The following is a 16,671-nucleotide window of genomic DNA, read 5'->3' as shown; positions in this document are numbered from 1 at the left end:
AGTCTCTGCATCCCTTCTGGCCCTGAAAGCCAAGGAAAGGAGGACACAGCCCAGGGAGGGCTGGCCCAGGTCTCCAGGCAGCTCTGGAGCTTTTCTGGCATCTCCTGGGAAGGCAGCGGTGGGAGGGGAGGGGGGAGCAGGACGTGGAGGGTCAGAGTGTGACCCTTGGCCCTGCCTTGCTCTGTCTCCCTCCAGGCACTTGGCAGAGGGTGAGGGAGGGCGGGGGTGGCTGCTTTTGGGGGAAAAAAGGGCTCTTTTATCCGAAATCTGGTGCTGCCAGGGCCGTGCTGGGGCGCTGCTGGGCCGGGAGGGGTCGGGGCACTCCGGGATGCCAGGGGTGAGCGGGCAGGGGTGATGGACGAGGCGTCGCTGGGGCTTTCCAAGGGCTCTTTGAAAAGGTTCCTGGGAGTCCTTTGTCACCCGGGCGCGTCACCCGCGCCGCTGGCAGAGCCGGCGCTGGCTGAGGGAGGGAGCTGAGCTTCATCCCCGGGGACACGGGAACAAACCCCCTTGTTCTCGCTGCCTTGGGAGCTCGGCGCCGGTTCCGAGCAGCGCTCCCGCTGCCCGAGGAGGAATCGCTGAGTGCCAGCTGGCCCGCACAGCTTTCCCTTTCCCTGGGAACGCGTTTTTGGGTCAGAGGGATGTGGCACCTCTGCAGGGCTCCGTGCCGGGGGCGGCTCCGCGGGCAGAGCTGCGGCCCTGGGGCCGTTCCCGGGGGATTCTCCGGCCGTTCCCGGGGGATTCTCCGGCCGTTCCCGGGGGGATGCGCCGCTGAGGATGCGTGCCTGGCACCGCCGGGCACAAAGGCCCTGCCACGAGGTCGCGGCGATCGAAACCCTCTGTCCTCCCCATCCATGGAGGCTCTGCCGGGGATGCAGCCGGGCACCACGTTAATTACTTTTCCTAATTAAGGCGCCAAGCTGAAAGGGAGATGCCTCCAAAATCAGGATAAGGGGGGTGATTTGTGTAACCCCACCCCAGGCCGGGAGCTGCGGGAAACGGAGGAGGAGGAGGAGGAGGAGGAGGAGGAAGATGGAGGTGCTGCCCCTGGTCCTTCTTCATTCCCTGGAGGGATGAGGGGCGCAGCCCCCCCACCCTGAGGGGGCTCGGGGGTCCCTGGGTGACGGTGGGGACACACAGGGTGTCTGTCTGAGCGGGATGGGGCTTTTCTCGTTGCCATGGTTACCCAGCCAGGCCCTCCAGTTGCCATGGGAACGGCACATCGGGGTGAAAAAGCAACATCTTGAGATGGCCAAAAAAGGGCCGGGATTTGCCCCACTGGGGGGGGCTGGGTCATGGCGAGGGGGTGTCCTGTGGGCTCAGCGGGGCTGGGGGGACTGGGGTGTCCCCTGGCCTGGGGACAGCCACCCTCGTGCCCTCCTGTTTCCACGGGAGGTTTTGCTCCATCAGCTTGGCTGGGATTTGGGGGCCTGAGTGGGGTTTCTGTGGGTATGGGAGTGCCAGGCAGGTTTGGCCCTGAACCCCCATTTCCCAAACCCGGTGGGGTTTGGCTCTGCCCCACTGCTCCCCTTGGTGGGGCCTTTCCATCCCCTCCAAAGTCCTCCAGCTGATTCTCAGGGCCCCCTTTTCCCTGCCCATCCCTCGGCAGGTGATGCTGAGGGGTCCCCACTCCTCCCCGGCCCCTCCAGGCAGTGCAAGGTGTCACCTCTGGTGTCAGCCCCGCTGCCACCCCTCTGGTGCCACTGTCTGTGCCAGCCACCCTCCTGTGTTGTCCCCAATGTCACTCCCAGTGTCACTCCCTGGTGTCGTTCTTGGTATCACCTCCAGTATGGCTCCCAGTGTCACCCCCTGAAGTCACACACAGTGTCACCCCACCCCTGGTGTCGTTCCTGGTATCACAGCCGTTGTCACCCCCGGTGTCACCCCCAGTGTAATCCCCGGTTTCCCCCCGATGTCACCTTGATATCAGCCCCAGTACAATCCCCAGTGTCACCCCGATGTCACCCCCGGTGTCACCCCTGTGTCACCCCCAGTATAATCCCCAGTGTCACCCCGATGTCACCCCCGGTGTCACCCCTATGTCACCCCCAGTATAATCCCTGGTGTCACCCCGATGTCACCCCTGTGTCACCCCCAGTATAATCCCCGGTGTCACCCCGATGTCACCCCTGTGTCACCCCCGTTATAATCCCTGGTGTCACCCCGATGTCACCCCTGTGTCACCCCCAGTATAATCCCCGATGTCACCCCCGTTGTCCCCTCCCGGTGCTGGCCCGAGCGGCCGCCAGGGGTCAGGACGGGCTCGGGGGCGGGCACCAGGGGGCGGGGCCTGTTCAGGGGCGGAGCAAACACGGCCAAGTGGGCGGAGACTTTAGACGGGCGTAGCCCTGGGCGCGGTTATGATAATTCCGGACTCTGGGGCGCGTCCAGGGGCGTGTCCCCACCCTTGGCAGTGTCCCCATCCACGCATCCCGGTTACCGGGCCGGTGTAGGGGGAGGTCCCGGGAGACACGAGCGCGTCTGGGGGCGTGTCCCTGTCGGTGGGCACGACCCAAGGGCGTGTCCCCCTGGTGGGCGAGTCACGGGGCGTGTCCTGGGGCGTGTCCCGGTGGCGATGGGCGGGTCCCGGTGGCGATGGGCGGGTCCCGGGGCGGGTCCCGGTGCCGATGGGCGGGTCCCGGGGCAGGTCCCGGTGCCGAGGGGCGGGTCTCGGGGCGGGTCCCGGTGCCGATGGGCGGGTCCCGGTGCCGGGCCGGGCGCGGCGGAAGCGGCCCCGGCACAGACGGGCCCTGGCCGCGCCGCCGGCAGCTGCGCCCAGCGCGGGCACAAAGGCCGCCATGGCCGGCTACGTGCCGGGGCTGGTCCCGGCCAACCGCAGCCAGGAGAAGGAGTTCGTGCAGGCCTACGAGGACGTGCTGGAGCGATACAAAGGTACCGAGCCCGCCGGGCCCCGCCGCCGGGCCTGGAGCGCGCCGGGGCCGCCCCGCGGGGCTCAACCGGCGCCGTCCCGGAACCTTCCCGGTGTTTTCCCGGTGTTTTCTCGGTTTTCCGGGCTGGATGCTCAGGGGCAGCATCCTCGGGCTGCGCTTGGGGTGCCCCGCTCCGGGTGTCCCCAGCTTGGGGACAGCGTCTGGGCGCCCCAGGTGTCCCCAGCGTGGGCTGTTCCCGTGGGCTCCGTGCGGGAGCTCCATCCCTGCGTGGGGTGTCCCGCGTTCCCGTGGGCTCCGTGCGGGAGCTCCATCCCCGCGTGGGCTTCCTGGGTGCCGCCGCTCCTGCGTGGGCTGCCCGCGGGCTCAGCATCCCTGCGTGGGGTGCCCAAGGGATGAGCGACACTGCTGTCGCCAGCGTGGGGTGTCCGGGGGCGCTCCGAGTCCTCCGTGATCCCCGCCACCTCCCCTCGGTGCCTTTCGCAGAGTTTTGGGGTCCCCGTGTCCCTTCCAGCATCCCAGCCGGGCGCCCCGAGCAGCGCAGCATCCTTCATCCCCGCGCCCTCACCCGCGGTGCCACCGGGGATGTGGGGACCCCTCGGTGTCCCCGCGGTCCCCCCCGCGGCCGGGGATGCGGGCCCCAGGTGCTGCCGGTGCCGGTACCGGCAGTGAGTGTGCAGTTTTGATGGCAGCGGCTCGTCCCCGGCAGCTGTGTGTGCGTTCCCATTCTTTTGCTTGTTATTATTATTTTGTTTTCCCCTCCTCCTCCTCCTCCTCCCCGCTGCAGCGCTCAGCTTGTCCTGGAGCCCAGATTCCAGCCCCACAGGGCTCCCAGTGCTCCGGTTTATGAGTTTAGCAGCCAAGTCTCTTTAAAATGCGGATGGCCGGGCTGAGAGGAGCCAGTGCCTGTTTCCTTTTCCTCTTTTTTTTCCTGCGGAAAAAGGGGAATAATGGATTCCCTGGCTCCCTGGTTCAGGGGGTGCCACTCAGACATGCCCGAGGTGGGAGAGACGTGCAGCCTCTGCAGGGAGCAGGGAATGAAACCTCCTCGGGTGCCTTGGAAAAGGCACTGGAAACGTGACTTGGGCTTGTCCAAGTACTTGACAAACTTTTTTATTAATCAAAAGATGCTTTGATGTAGTTGGGTTCAGCGTGGAGACGCTGGCGTGGAAGGAGCTGCTGTTTGCATCGGGTTTGCTTTGTTCCAGAAAAAAAAATGGAAATTCCAGGGCCTGTAATGCACTTGGTCCAGCTGGAGCACCCCTGGCACCTGGGCTCCCCTTGCCCGCTCCCTGCTCTGGCTGTTGGTGCCTTCCATGAGCAGTTGGGCTCTTTTGGGAAGGAGTTTTTCTAGGGAATTCCTGATTTTTGCACTGGGATATGGTAGAAAGCTGGATAACTTGGAAATACCCTGCTGGGTGTTGTCAGAGCTTGTTTGTGGTGTAGGGGAAATGAATGTTTATACTCCATAAAAGCTTTTCTTTGCTTTTGACCCTTTCCCAGCTCCCCACCCCTCCTGGGGCATCCCACCAGCGCTGCAAGGGCTGAGTGGGAGCCCCAGTTTGGGTTGTTTGGGTTTGAGTTGGTGGATATGTTGTCTCTTCCCTGTCATTCCCCACTGCAGCTCCTGCAAACCGTTTGGTCTTTCCTGTCCAGAACAAGTTTTCCACTGGCTCATCCCCTCCCCCTCTTAATCCTGCAAAAATGGAGTTTTCACTGAAATGTGGCTGCTGAGCGGGGAGACCTGAGGTGCTCTTGTGGCGGCCACCCCGGACCTGCCACATCCAGGACCTGGCACCGGCGGCAAGAAGGGCAAGGAGGACACTTGGCACTGCCAGGGCCAGGATTGCAAATGCATTTCTCTTAGCCAGCACCACTAAATACCCTAAAACACCCCAATTTGAGCAGCGAGGCCTCTGCTGTCGAGCGAGCTGGGACAGGTTCGGAGAGAAGCAGAGCAGCAGCACGGGGAGGATCCCAGAGCGGGCTGTGAGTCCTGAATTTCCCTGGTGAGCAGGAGTGAAGCAGCTGGCAGATCCCCGTGATTCCTTTCTTTCTAAGAACACCCACCCTCGGCAGTGGGGTGCGGGAGCTGCCGCAGCGCTGCGGCGCCAGGGCTCGGGGATGCTCCCGATCCCCTGGGGGAGGACATTGCCATCAGCACTGCAGGGACACCCACCTGCTGTGCCCTGCTGCCGAGGGGGTGGCTGCAACCAGAGGATGGGGCTAAAAGTGGCCGTTTTGGGGGTGGTGACTCTGGGGATGTCTCAGCGTTTCGTTGCTGTCGCTTCCTTCAGCCGCGCCATCCTTGGGGTTGTCCCGTCTGGAGAAAACCCCACACCTGCAGCTGGGAGGTCCCCAGTGCCACCACCTTCACCTGTGTGGCACTGCTGGAAGCCAGCAGGCCAGCTCCCTGTGGGGATCCAGCCCCTCTTGCCTCATCCCTGGCACATGCCAGGATCTGCTGCGGGTCCCGGTGGGAATGATGGAATCGGCGCGGAGGGTGACGCTGGTGGTGGAGCTTTTTGGACACCTCTCTGTCACCCTGAGCAAGCCCCAGCAGCTGAGGCCCCTCTCCATTCCCCATGGCAGCCTCCTGTTGTGTTTTGGGAGTGCTGACCCTCACCTGGAAAATCAGGAGCCAGGTGTGGAAATCACTGCTGAGCAGCCCCTGGCAGCTCAAGGGTGCCGACATCTCTGCCAAGCTCAGAACACAGGTCATGCTTCCCCTGCTGTAAACATTAACTAATCAATCCTGCTGAAATCCTTTCTTTCTTGTAATTAACTGGGGTTTTTTTGGGATTGGGGGTAGAAAACCTGGGGCTGCGGCACCTCAAAAGCTTTTCCCTGCTCCCGGTGCTGTCTCTGGCTGCTCCGTGGTGCCCAGCACGTGGCCTGGCTTGTTTGGACTGGGACAGTACAGGGTGGTTTGTCACCTTGATTGAGTACACGGCCTTCAGTTAGGGAGGGAACAACCTCCCAAGGACTGGAGGAGACCCTGGGGTGGTGGGAGAGCTGTGGGACCCTTGTATAAATCAACCAGGATTGATTCCAGTTGGGACTGGAGCCTGGCTGGTGGTGGGTGGCATTCCTGGCCATGCCCATCTCTGAAGAACCTTGTTTTTTCCCACTTGTGGCTGGTGTTGTGCCACAACAAACGCACCTGGAGGTGTCTGAGGACTCGGAGGTGCCTTGTTCCTTGAGCCAAGCAGCTCTCCCAGCGTGCAGCCACCTCCTGATGCAAGAGATTGCCGGGAGATCCATCCCACGAGGGCAAACATCACTCCTGAGTGGGCTGCACGAGGCCTCTGCGGCCTCTGAGATCACTGCTGGGGCTGGTGGTGTGGTGGTGACTCCTCACTGGGCGAGAGGAAGCCCTTCTTCCTCTTCATCCCTCGGGAGCAGGGCTGGCCAAGTTCCACTTTTGCAGTGGAGAGTCCCTGGCTGGAGAAGTGTTGGGGGGAAGCTGGGCTGGAAGCCAAGGGATTTTCCATCACTGGGTGAATAACCCTGATTTTGGGGAGGTTTGTAGGGGAGTCATTGGCTTCTCTGGCACGGGGGGAGGGAACCAGAGGCAAAAGGGGGGTCAGGAAGGTGGGGCAGCCCTGGGTGTGTGAGGTGGAGCCCCAGCACTGGGTGCAGGAGCTGTTTTGTTTTGGCCAGCGGGGAAACGGGGCTGGTGGTGTTGCAGGTGACAGGATCCACCCCTGTTGCAGGTGACAGCATCCACCTGGCCTGGCTGGCTCTCTGCGTGGAGCCACCCCCATGCCAAGCCCAGAGGTGCCCCCCAGGCTGGCATTGCCAGGCCGTGTGTGCCGCCCCCATCCCGCCAGCCTCCCTGGGATCAGTGGGTCCACGGCTGGCATTGTCCTGGTGCCCTGCTGGTGACCCAGAACCGTGGCTGAGCCCTGCTCTCGCAGCTCCTGCAGCTCTTGGCTGCTTCTCCTCCTTCCCACGTGTGTGAGAAGATCCCCTGGGAGGGCAGGGGGTGGCTGAGCCTCGCTGGCCTCACCCGGGATGGCACCGGGATGTGAGCGGGGCTGCGCCGGAAGGCTTTGATCTGCTCTCAGCAGCCTCTGGAAGGGGCTGGGGCTGTTCCCTGCCTGCTCTGCTCAGCTCTGCATTCCCGTGGAGCCTTTTCCTTCCCGGCTCATGCTCCGGGGCGAGACTGGAGTCTTTGACCTCCGTCTGCTGGGTCGGAGCCAACCTCCTTTCCAGGCTGGTCTCGCCTGTGTCAGCTAAGTTTAGACTGCTCTGGACATACCGAGGCTGATGCCAGTGGCAAGGAACCTCCCAGAGGGAAGTAAAACAAGAGGTTTTATTTAAATTTCAAGTGTCTTCACACCATTGTTTGAATACCCGGCTGATAAGTGCCTTTTTTATGGGTCTGAAATGGGTAAATCCAGGCTGTGGGGGCAGCAGGGTGCTGCAGGTTCCAGTTCCTCCTGTCTTCCTGCGGGGAGAGGCTGTGCTGGAGCTCAGGGTGGACAAAAAGGAGCTGGTCCGTGCTGGGATCTCTGGATCCAGCTCCATCCTCCTGCCCAGAGGGGCTGTGAGCCCTGCCTGGACCATGTGGCCGGTTCCTGCACGGGGCAGTGTTTCTCTGCCGGCTGCAGCAGGAGGATGCTCGGAGCAGCTGGGAAGCAGCACAGAGAAGCCCTGGGAGGGCCCCCACTCCCTGAGCTCCAACAATCCAGCCCTTCCCAATCCTCTCCGTGGCTCTGCAGCGCTGTGGCCGGATCTTAGCAACGCCAGGTGAGGCAATCGCTGCCCTGGGGAGAGGCGGCACACCTGGGATGGGGCCGGCAGCGGGGACACAGCAGGAACCCCGATTGCTGGGGCTGGTCAGCCCTGCCGTGCCCCCCGGCAGTGGGTGAGCCCTCGCAGGGCCATGGGCAGGAGCAGCAAACCGTGATTGCTCACACCTTTCCCATCCCATCCCATCCCGTGGGGTGGGAACCAGCAGAGCCGGTGCTGGGAGGTGCAGGCAGGGAGCTGATCTGCCCAGCACACCCCTGATCCCTGCTGGATGCTGTCCTGGAGAGCTGCCTTTCCTTCCAGACGCTCTTTCTCCCGGGAAATTCCAGATTTAATCTCTCAGCACTGCCCTGGCTGCGGGGTCTGGGGGGCTTCAAACACCCTCCAGCTCGGAGAGGGAAACTGCCAAGGAAATTCCTTGCTGGTGTTAATGAGCTGGGAAGTTTCACTTCCAAGCTCTTGTCGTGGGGTTTTGTGTGTCTGGATGGATCTCACCCGGCGGGGAGGGGGATCCTCCAGCCTCAGCTTCCTTCCCCTGGGGATGTGTGGTGGGGCAGAGTGATCAGATTTGGTGTGTGTTTGGCCGTGGGCAGGGTGAAATGAGTGCTGGGATGTGATCTGTGTGTCCTGCTCCCGGGTCAGATAAGCCCAGGGATTCCTGGAAGAGGGGGGGAAGTGGGGAGGGGCTCTTTTGGGCAAGATGGTTTGGGAGATTCGGGGTGAGAAGCAGGATGCTGATCCCAGCAGGACGGGGCTGCAGCTCCCCGTGGCTCTCAGAGCCCAGCCTGGCTCTGTGGCTGCCAGCAGAGGTGGGACAGCTCTGGCTGCAGGGCCTGTGCTGGTCCCTGGAGCGTCCCTTTGTCACCCACTGTTTATCAGTGCTCTGAGCCAGCCAGCTCCGGGCGCTGGGAGGCCACAATTGTGTTTATTTTGTTGTTTTCCTGTGCGTGACAAGGCTGCATTTCCATTTTTCATTTCCTGCCGAGCCCTGTTTCCCTCTGCTGAGTCCCAGCGTGCCCTGCCTGCCCTCCTCTGCTCAGATGAACATTTTTTTTTAATGATGCTGGAGAAGCTTTTCCAGCCTCCCACAGGTGATGAGTGCTGTGTTTTGCACATCTGCAGCACCTGCGTGGGCTGTGTTCTCTCCCAGCTTCTGTTTTGCCCACCTTGAGCTCTGCTGGGAGCCTTTTCCCCTTCCTCAGGCTCTGCTGGGACCCCTGCCCAGGTTGGGGGGTGTAATCCTGGCGTGGCTGGGACTGAAAACAGCTCCTTGTCCAAATCTCTTGCTCTGCCCTTGCACCTCAATCCTGCACAGCCCTGAAGCTGTGCCTTGATCCCAGCGGGATTTTTGTGTCCTATCAGGCCACACCAAGCTCATCTTGCTTTTTATTAATCCTTATTCAGGTCCGTTGTGGCCCTACAGAAATGCTTTTGCCAGCACCTTATTTTTCCCTGCAGGAAACTGTACACAAGGGCTGCCTTGGCTGGCAGATTCCAGCTGACCTTGGGCAGTTTTGCTCCTGGTAAATCCCGTGGGAGCGACTCCTTTCCATGCAGGGTGGGGTCGGGAGGTCTTCCCAGCCTGGTGGTCCTCATTAACACACATTAATGACTGTTAATTAGTGCACCCCCCCTGTGCTTCAGGCGTGCTCAGTGCCCACAGTGATGCTGGGGACAGCTGCTGTGGCCCTGTGACCTCACTGGGGGCTCGCCAGGGCAAGCCTTAAGGCTGCCCCTAAATAAATCCACCCCAGACGTGTCCAGGATCCATTCCCTGGCTCTGGCAACGCCCTTGGCATGGCTTGAACAGCCCCATCCCCTCTCCTGAGGCTGCTGGGGTGTCCCAGCATCCCCCCAGCTCCGGGTGACAGCGCTGGGGACATCCAGGGGTGGCACAGTGCAGGTTTCAGTGCAGGTTTCAGTGCAGGTTTCAGTGCAGGTTTCATGCAGGTTTCATGCAGGTTTTGTGCAGGTTTCAATGCAGGTTTCAGTGCAGGCCCCTCCAGATGCTGCTGCCCGGGGGTTATTTGGGATATTCCATCCTGGCCAGCTGTTTTTTGGGATGTCCCAGCATCCCCCCAGCTCTGGGGTGGCAGCACTGGGGGCATCCAGGGGTGGCCCAGTGCAGGTTTCAGTGCAGGTTTCAGTGCAGGTTTCAGTGCAGGTTTCAGTGCAGGTTTCGTGCAGGTTTCAGTGCAGGTTTCAGTGCAGGTTTCGTGCAGGTTTCAGTGCAGGTTTCAGTGCAGGTTTCAGTGCAGGTTTTCAGTGCAGGTTTTCAGTGCAGGTTTCAGTGCAGGTTTCATGCAGGTTTCATGCAGGTTTCAGTGCAGGTTTCAGTGCAGGTTTCATGCAGGTTTCAGTGCAGGTTTCAGTGCAGGTTTCAGTGCAGATTTCAGTGCAGGTTTTCAGTGCAGGTTTTCAGTGCAGGTTTCAGTGCAGGTTTCAGTGCAGGTTTCATGCAGGTTTCAGTGCAGGTTTCAGTGCAGGCGCCTCCAGACGCTGCTGCCCGGGGATATTTGGGATATTCCATCCTGGCCAGCTGTTTTTTGGGATGCCTCTCGTTCCTGCAGTTGCTGTGCTGGGAGATCTGGGATTCCTGGATGTTTCGGGAGCTGGGGGCGCTCCCCTGCCTCCCCCCCTGGAGCCAGCTGGAGCGATCCTCCCTCCTGATCCTCCCTGCTGCAGGAATTCCTGGCGTTCTGGCAGAGGGGAGAGGAGCTGGGATGCCTGGGGATGGGATCTGGTGGCGTCAGAGCCGCTTCCCGTTAACCCCCTCGGGGCTGGAGGAGGGAAGGGTCCTTCTCCCCCTCAGGGCAGGGTTTGGGGGAGCTCAGTGGCTTCTGGGGTGAGTTCCCCCCATCTCCCTCCTGCTGCTGGCATTTTGGAGCAGCTGCCTGCCATCCTGGAGGGGTTTGGTCTCTTCCCTTTGCCAGGAAGGAGAGGATGGAGATAAATGAAGTGGGATCTCGCTGTTCCCCCACGATGGGCTCAGCTCTCCGTGCCTGTTTGGGGCTGTTGGAGAGGAAGGACCTGGTGTCCCCTCATGTCCCCTCCGTGGGGCTGTTCCCACCCTTCCTTCTCACAGCCCCTTTGTCAGCAAGGATCAGGATTTTTTTTTTCCTTTTTTTTTTTTTTCTTCCTTTAGAGGAAAATTCCATTGTGCTATTTTTAGTGGTGACAACTTGGCTTCTCCCAACAACTTCTATTCTGCTGCTGACGGGCGCAGGGGGGGATGGCTGGGAATGGCCCTGAGGTGCCAGGGATGCACCAGGAACCTCCAGCTCCTAAATCCAGGATCTTCATGAGGGCTGGATCAGCTCCTGGATCAGCTCCTGGCTGGGAGCTGAGGATGTCACCTCCATCCCCAGGGATGCAGAGGGCACCAGAATGGCTGGGATTGGCCCTGAGATGCCAGGGATGCAGAGGGCACCCCGATGGCTGGGAATGGTCCTGAGATGGCTGGGAATGGTCCTGAGGTGCCAGGGACGCACCAGGAACCTCCAGCTCCTAAATCCAGGCTCTTCATGGGGGCTGGATGAGCTCCTGGATCAGGGTGCCCAGGGTGCTGGGGTGCCCAGAGTGTGGAGGAGACACCTCACCAGTGCCCCCCTTTCCAGCTGGGAGCTCCCAGAGGGGTTTTTGGCTCCCTGGTTCCCACTGGCCTGCTGGGTTTGCTCTGCTCCCCATGCAAAGGGATACCCCCGGCGTGTGTCTGTCCCTGGAGAAGTGGCTGTCTGTCCTGGAGCTGTGGAGGAGGTGGATGCAGGGTTGCTTCCATGAGGTTTTTTTTTTTTTTTTTTAATTAATATTTTTATGGATAATTTACTGTGGGATGTGGGTTGCTCTGGGGATGCATCTCAACACAGTGAAAGAGCCAGGGATTCATGTGCCCGTGGATGAGGGGAATCTTCTCACTACCCTGAGTTTCAGGGAGCTTCCCCCCTGCTTTCTGGAGGGAGATTTGGCTCCTGCAGCACATCCTTGCTCTGTTTCTCTCCCTTCCTCTGGCAAAGCTGGAATGCTGTGTGGGAGCCCAGGCAGGATGATCCTGCACCGTGTGGTGGGTCTTGCTCAATCTGCTGGGATCTTTCCAGAGAGGGAATGGGGAGAGCAGGATCTACCTCTATGACAGCACGTTTCAACACTACTGATGATGATTATATTACTACAATTATCATTGTCATTATTGTCTCTATTATTTGATTTAACAGAAGTCCTGGTCCGTGCCTGGTGGACACCAGTCCTGCTGAAGGGCAGCAATGAGCAGCTCAGGCACTTGGATCCATCCCCCTTGGATCGCTCTGGGCTGGTTCCCGCTGCCAAAAATTCCTTTCAAACCAGTAAATCTCCTTTTCAGCTTTGTAAGCCCCTTGCAGCCAGGGCGAGGTGAACATGTGGCAGTGTTGGGGGGCAGAGACAGGAGGGATCTGCTCCCCATCTGCTCCTGCCTCTCACCTGGCCCATTTTTCCAACATTTTATGGCACTTTTCTGATGGCTGTCAGCCTGGGTGGCTTTTCCCACAAGGATGGGAACCCATCTGCCCCTGCCTTAAATCCCATTGGTTTTTTTTGTTTTTTTTTTTTCCTTCCCCCTCCCAATTCCCTCGACCACTCTCCCTGCTGGAAATATCCCCAGGACACCCAATCTCTGCAAGCTCTGCTGTGGAGGGGTGGGAAGGGGATGCCGGGGGGCCCTGGTGGTGCAGGGCAGTTGCTGGGCTCATTTGCAAAAAGGGGGCTGGCCTCAGCCCTGGGAGGCTTTCAGCAAATAAGGAAACACTGCCAGTGGTCAAAGGGCGAGGGAGAGGAGTCCAGCAGGAATGCTGAGCTGGGGACAGTGCCTGGAGCTGCCGGGCGCCCCGATGCCACCCAGCTGAGCCGCGGGTGCCTTGGGCTGCAAGATGAACTTGGAGAAGTACAAGAAGTTCCTGGATGGACTGGGCACCCTCAGAGGTATTTGTGACCCACAAATAGGGGGAGGCTGAGCAGATGGGTGCCACCATCTGCCATGGATCCCTGATCGAGGCAGGGCCAGGAGGAGCTGCTGGGGAGGGAGGGGAGCTGCTCCCAGGGCTCCTGCACTTCCCTCTTTTGTCTCCTTTGCCTTTGGAGCTGGGCACAAAGGAGCTCTGGGGCAGCTCAGGGAGCCTGGGCAAGCTGCTTGGCAAATCACTGGGAAATTCTGAGCTGAAATTTCTGCTCCAGGGGAGAGCAGGCTGCTGTTCCCATGGGCTGGGGGCTGGTCCTGCTCTGCTGAGGGTGTTTTCACCGCGTGGCTGCAGGTAGACGGTGGCGCCCGGCTGCAGATTGCTGTTTTCCCACTTCAGTTCTTTCCAAAGCTCTTTCCCGGTGCTCTGCCCTCTCCTGCCTCTCAGGCTGTCCCTGGAGAGGCAGCTGGGACACTCGATCGTGCAGGGCTGGCCCCTGGCAGGTGGCTGGAGGCACGCAGCCCTTGTCCCACGGTCACAAGCAGTGAGCCCGGGCTGCGGGAGAGCAGCTCAGCTTACCTGGAGCTCTGACAATGCTTTTTCTCCCCTTTGTTTCTCTGGTTTTTTTATCCTCCCTGATGTCAGAGGAGCTTTTTTCCTCTGGAATTCCTGCTGCAGGAGTTCTGCTAGAGGGAGAGGAGAGGAGAGCAGAAGGCACCTGGAATGCCATCGCCTGTCACCCAACAATGCTGTCATTGACTTGCCCCTTTTTACAGCAAGGCCTCGGCTGGGCTTTACCAGCTGATCCCATTGTATAACAAAGGTGAATCAATTCCATGTTTAATTTAGCAGGGAGCCAAGGGAGTTGTCACCGGCGGGCTGGCAGTGTCCCCACCCTCCTGTGCCGCCGCTGCGAAGGGTTAATCCCACAGCTCTGTGCTGACAGCTGCCCTGAGTTATCGAGTCTGGGAGGAATGTAATTCACTTTCTTACGCTGCCCTGGTGTCCATCATGCATTTTTCCTGAGCCTCGCTGCAGCTGGCACTGGGAATCAATGTAAGAGGAGGCCCTGAGTGGCCATGTGCTGGCTGGGTGTGCCAGGGGTGGTGGCCAGCTCTGTCCCCTCCATCTCCAGCCCCTTGGGCAGCCAGAGCAGCGATGGGTGCTGGGTTTAGGTGCGGGGTTTGGGTGCCATTGAGCCCCACTGTGTGTCTTGGGGCTGCTGCTGAAGCTCTCCCCAGCTCTGTCTCCAGCTGCAGCTCGGTGAGTTCCCGTCGTGCCCGCCAGAGCGAGGTGCAGGCAGCCAAGATGACATTATTAATCGTGTTTACAAGGTGACTGCTTGCAGGAGCTGAGCTGGCAGCCTTCCCCTCTCCAGGTGCTGCCCAGAGCCCTGCTGGGAGCCTTGGCTCCTGTGCTGGCTCCCACATCCCAGAGCTCGTGGCACTTTCCATTCCCGCCAGCCCGGAACAAGGACATGGGAACATGGGTGGCACATCCCGGAGAAGCCCAGTCTGTGGGTTTTGGTCTGTTTTGCTGCCTCTAGACCCAGTGATGACGACTTTGTCTGTCACCAGCTGTGTTTACCACAGCCCTTTGTGGTTTTAGTTCAGTGGGGTGATGTAGGCTGGAAGTGTCCAACCTGGTCTGGTGGAAGGTGTTCCTGCCCGTGGGGCTGAAATGGCCTTTAAGGTCCCTTCCAACCAAACCAGTCTGGGATTCTCTGCTTGGAGGAGGCCAAATGCTGCTTGAACCAGCACAGTTTGAGCCCTTTCATGCTGCTGTGGGGCTTCCCAGTGCATCCAAGCACAAAAGGGGTGCCCACAGGGAATGTTTGGCTCTGTGGTGCTCACTGGCGTGGGGATGCTGTGCCGTGCATCCTGCTGTCACTGTTTGGCATTGCCATGGATCTAAGTGTGCTCCCAGCACTGAGAACAGCCAGCCCAGCCTGCCCTTGAGCTACAGGGCTGGCCAGAGCTGGAGGAAAACAAGGTTTTATTGCTGGAGAGGTTTCTTTTCCCTTCTCCCCCCTCATCTCTATTCATCTCCCCGGGGAGGTGGAGGCAGCAGCGGATATTGGAGCTGGGAGTGTTTCATATGTAAATGCTCGTGTGTGTAAGTCCAGGCCCCTGACCCCCGGCTCCGTGCCAGCATCCATCCCTGTCAGCCCTCCAAGGGGCTTGGAGAGCATCCCAGTGCCCCCAGCCCGCCCAGCTGGGATGGGGCTGGGGGGCCCTGCCAGATCCCTGTCTCCATGCTGGGGACAAAGGACCCTGCCCTGGTGGGTGTGGGGTCACCCAGACTTTCCACACAGTTTCCATCTTGAGTTTCCCAGGGCAGCACTGGTCACGGCCCTGAGATGACCAGATCCTTTGGGCTTGGCTGAGGAAAGCCATTAGATTACAAATTTATTGCTGGGTTAATTTTACCAGCGAGCACGAGGCCGGTTGGTTTCGCTTTCTGAGGAGTTTTGTTGTTTACTTGGTGGCCGGCTCAAACCTGGCATTTCCTGGGCCCTGGCCGTGCATTGCCAGCTAATCTGGCCCATCTGACCTTGGAGCTGCCACGTGCTTTCCCCAGGGGACCCAGGCTCAGATTTTCCCCTGTGACCAAGGAGTGGGTCCATGCTTGTTCCTGTCACCTCACCGTGCCACATGTGCCCGCGGTGAGGAATTTTGCAGCTCCGCTGAGTTTCTGCTGTTAAAAAGGAGGGATTTGGGTGTTGGGTGCTGCCTGAGGAATGTGTGGGGTCAGAGCAGGAGGCAGGAGCAGCATCCTGCCCTGCTGTGTGCCACAGTGCTGCCACAGCTTGTCCCCTTGTCTCTGTTTGCTTTCGTCCCATCGTGCGGTGGCTTCCCCGAGGAGCAGACGGGGCCGCCCAAGGTGGCCGGGTGTGATAAGAGATCCAGGGCCAACATCTTCCCTGGCTGCCCTGGGTGGAGGCCCTGGTGAGTTTTGGCTCTGCCAGCCCTGTGCATGAGGAGGATGGGGCTGGTGTCCCCTGGGAAAGGGTGAGGGACACTTTTCCAGCTCGGTCACCCAGTGAGGTGTCCCCTGGGCAGCCCTGCCAGGCAGGGACACGCATAGGCTGTGCCCTGACTGAGGATCTCTGCTGATTTACAGCTTTCCCACCACTGCTTTGTGGTGCCAGGGATGGTTTTAGCCCCAGAGAGGTCCAGCTCAGCCCTGCTGAGGGAATCTGCTGGGCTTGGGCCAGGCTGGAGGGGTCCGGCGGATCTGGGGCTTGAACGGAGCGGCCAGAGCAGTGTTAGCAACTGGATTATTTCATTTGCTTTTTAACAGGGATTAAGTTTCTCTGCAGGAGAGCAGGTCTCTAGGGAACAGAAGTTTTGGGCTCCTGCCTCCCCCTTTTTTTTTTTAATCCTACATTTCTCTGTGCTGCTGCACGCCAAGGCCAACTGGCCAAGAGCTGGCGGGAGCAGCTGGGATGAAGCATCACTTCAGGGCACAGCACAGCCATGACCTGGGGTGTGATCGAGCTTGGAAGGAGCAGGACCAGGTCCTGGGTGCTGTGGGGAGGCAGCTGTGGGTGCTGAGCTCCTCAGACCCCCCTCTCCAGAGGCAGGGTGCTGGGGCTGGTTGGCAGAACAAGCCGCCGCTCCTTCTCCCGCCTCCCGCCCGGCGCTAATCAGGTTTCACACTGCTTAGTTTGGGACATCTAATGAGATCAGGGCTCAAGGTTGCTGCCTGCCCTCCATCTGCAGAGGAAGAGGAGGGAATCGTCTGCTTCCTTCTCTTTGACCTCCATTTCTCAGAGCAGGCTTTGCAAATCTCCGGCTCCACCACTGCCCTCGTGTTCGCAGCCTGGCGAGGCTGGGGAGACCCTGAGCTGCCTTTTGGGGCTCACCTGGGGAACCCACAACTTCCTAACAGCACCTTGGGCAGAAGGTGATGTTTTGAGCTGCCTTTTGGGGCACACCTGGAGAGCTGCAGCCAGAAAAAACCCACAACTTTTTAACAGCACCTCTGTGCTTTATTTGTGGGGAGCAGGACAAGGCCACCATGAGAGCTGGTGGCCATACCAGGGCACAGCCCAGCCCTGACCCCTCTGGCCCCAACAGCCCCATTGTGTGGGG

At 60.0% G+C, this 16,671-nt stretch overlaps 1 protein-coding gene across 8 annotated transcripts in view; it reads left to right on the top strand.

The window, feature by feature from the left end:
• The window catches only part of MACF1 (microtubule actin crosslinking factor 1), a 141,574-nt gene that overhangs the window by 3,609 nt on the left and 121,294 nt on the right, over positions 1-16,671 (top strand). Inside the window, exon 1 of one of the 8 annotated variants that reach the window (XM_077189630.1) lies at positions 2,700-2,892. The exons of the other annotated variants lie outside the window; for them this stretch is intronic. Within the exon in view, the coding sequence (XP_077045745.1) occupies positions 2,799-2,892 (94 nt within the window). The 5' untranslated portion in view covers positions 2,700-2,798. Of the gene's footprint in view, positions 1-2,699; positions 2,893-16,671 lie in introns of those variants that run through there. 8 annotated transcript variants of the gene reach the window in all.

This window comes from Agelaius phoeniceus, chromosome 22, assembly GCF_051311805.1.
Source record: "Agelaius phoeniceus isolate bAgePho1 chromosome 22, bAgePho1.hap1, whole genome shotgun sequence".
NCBI lineage: Eukaryota > Metazoa > Chordata > Aves > Passeriformes > Icteridae > Agelaius > Agelaius phoeniceus.
This window is presented reverse-complemented; position numbering and strand designations above follow the sequence as displayed.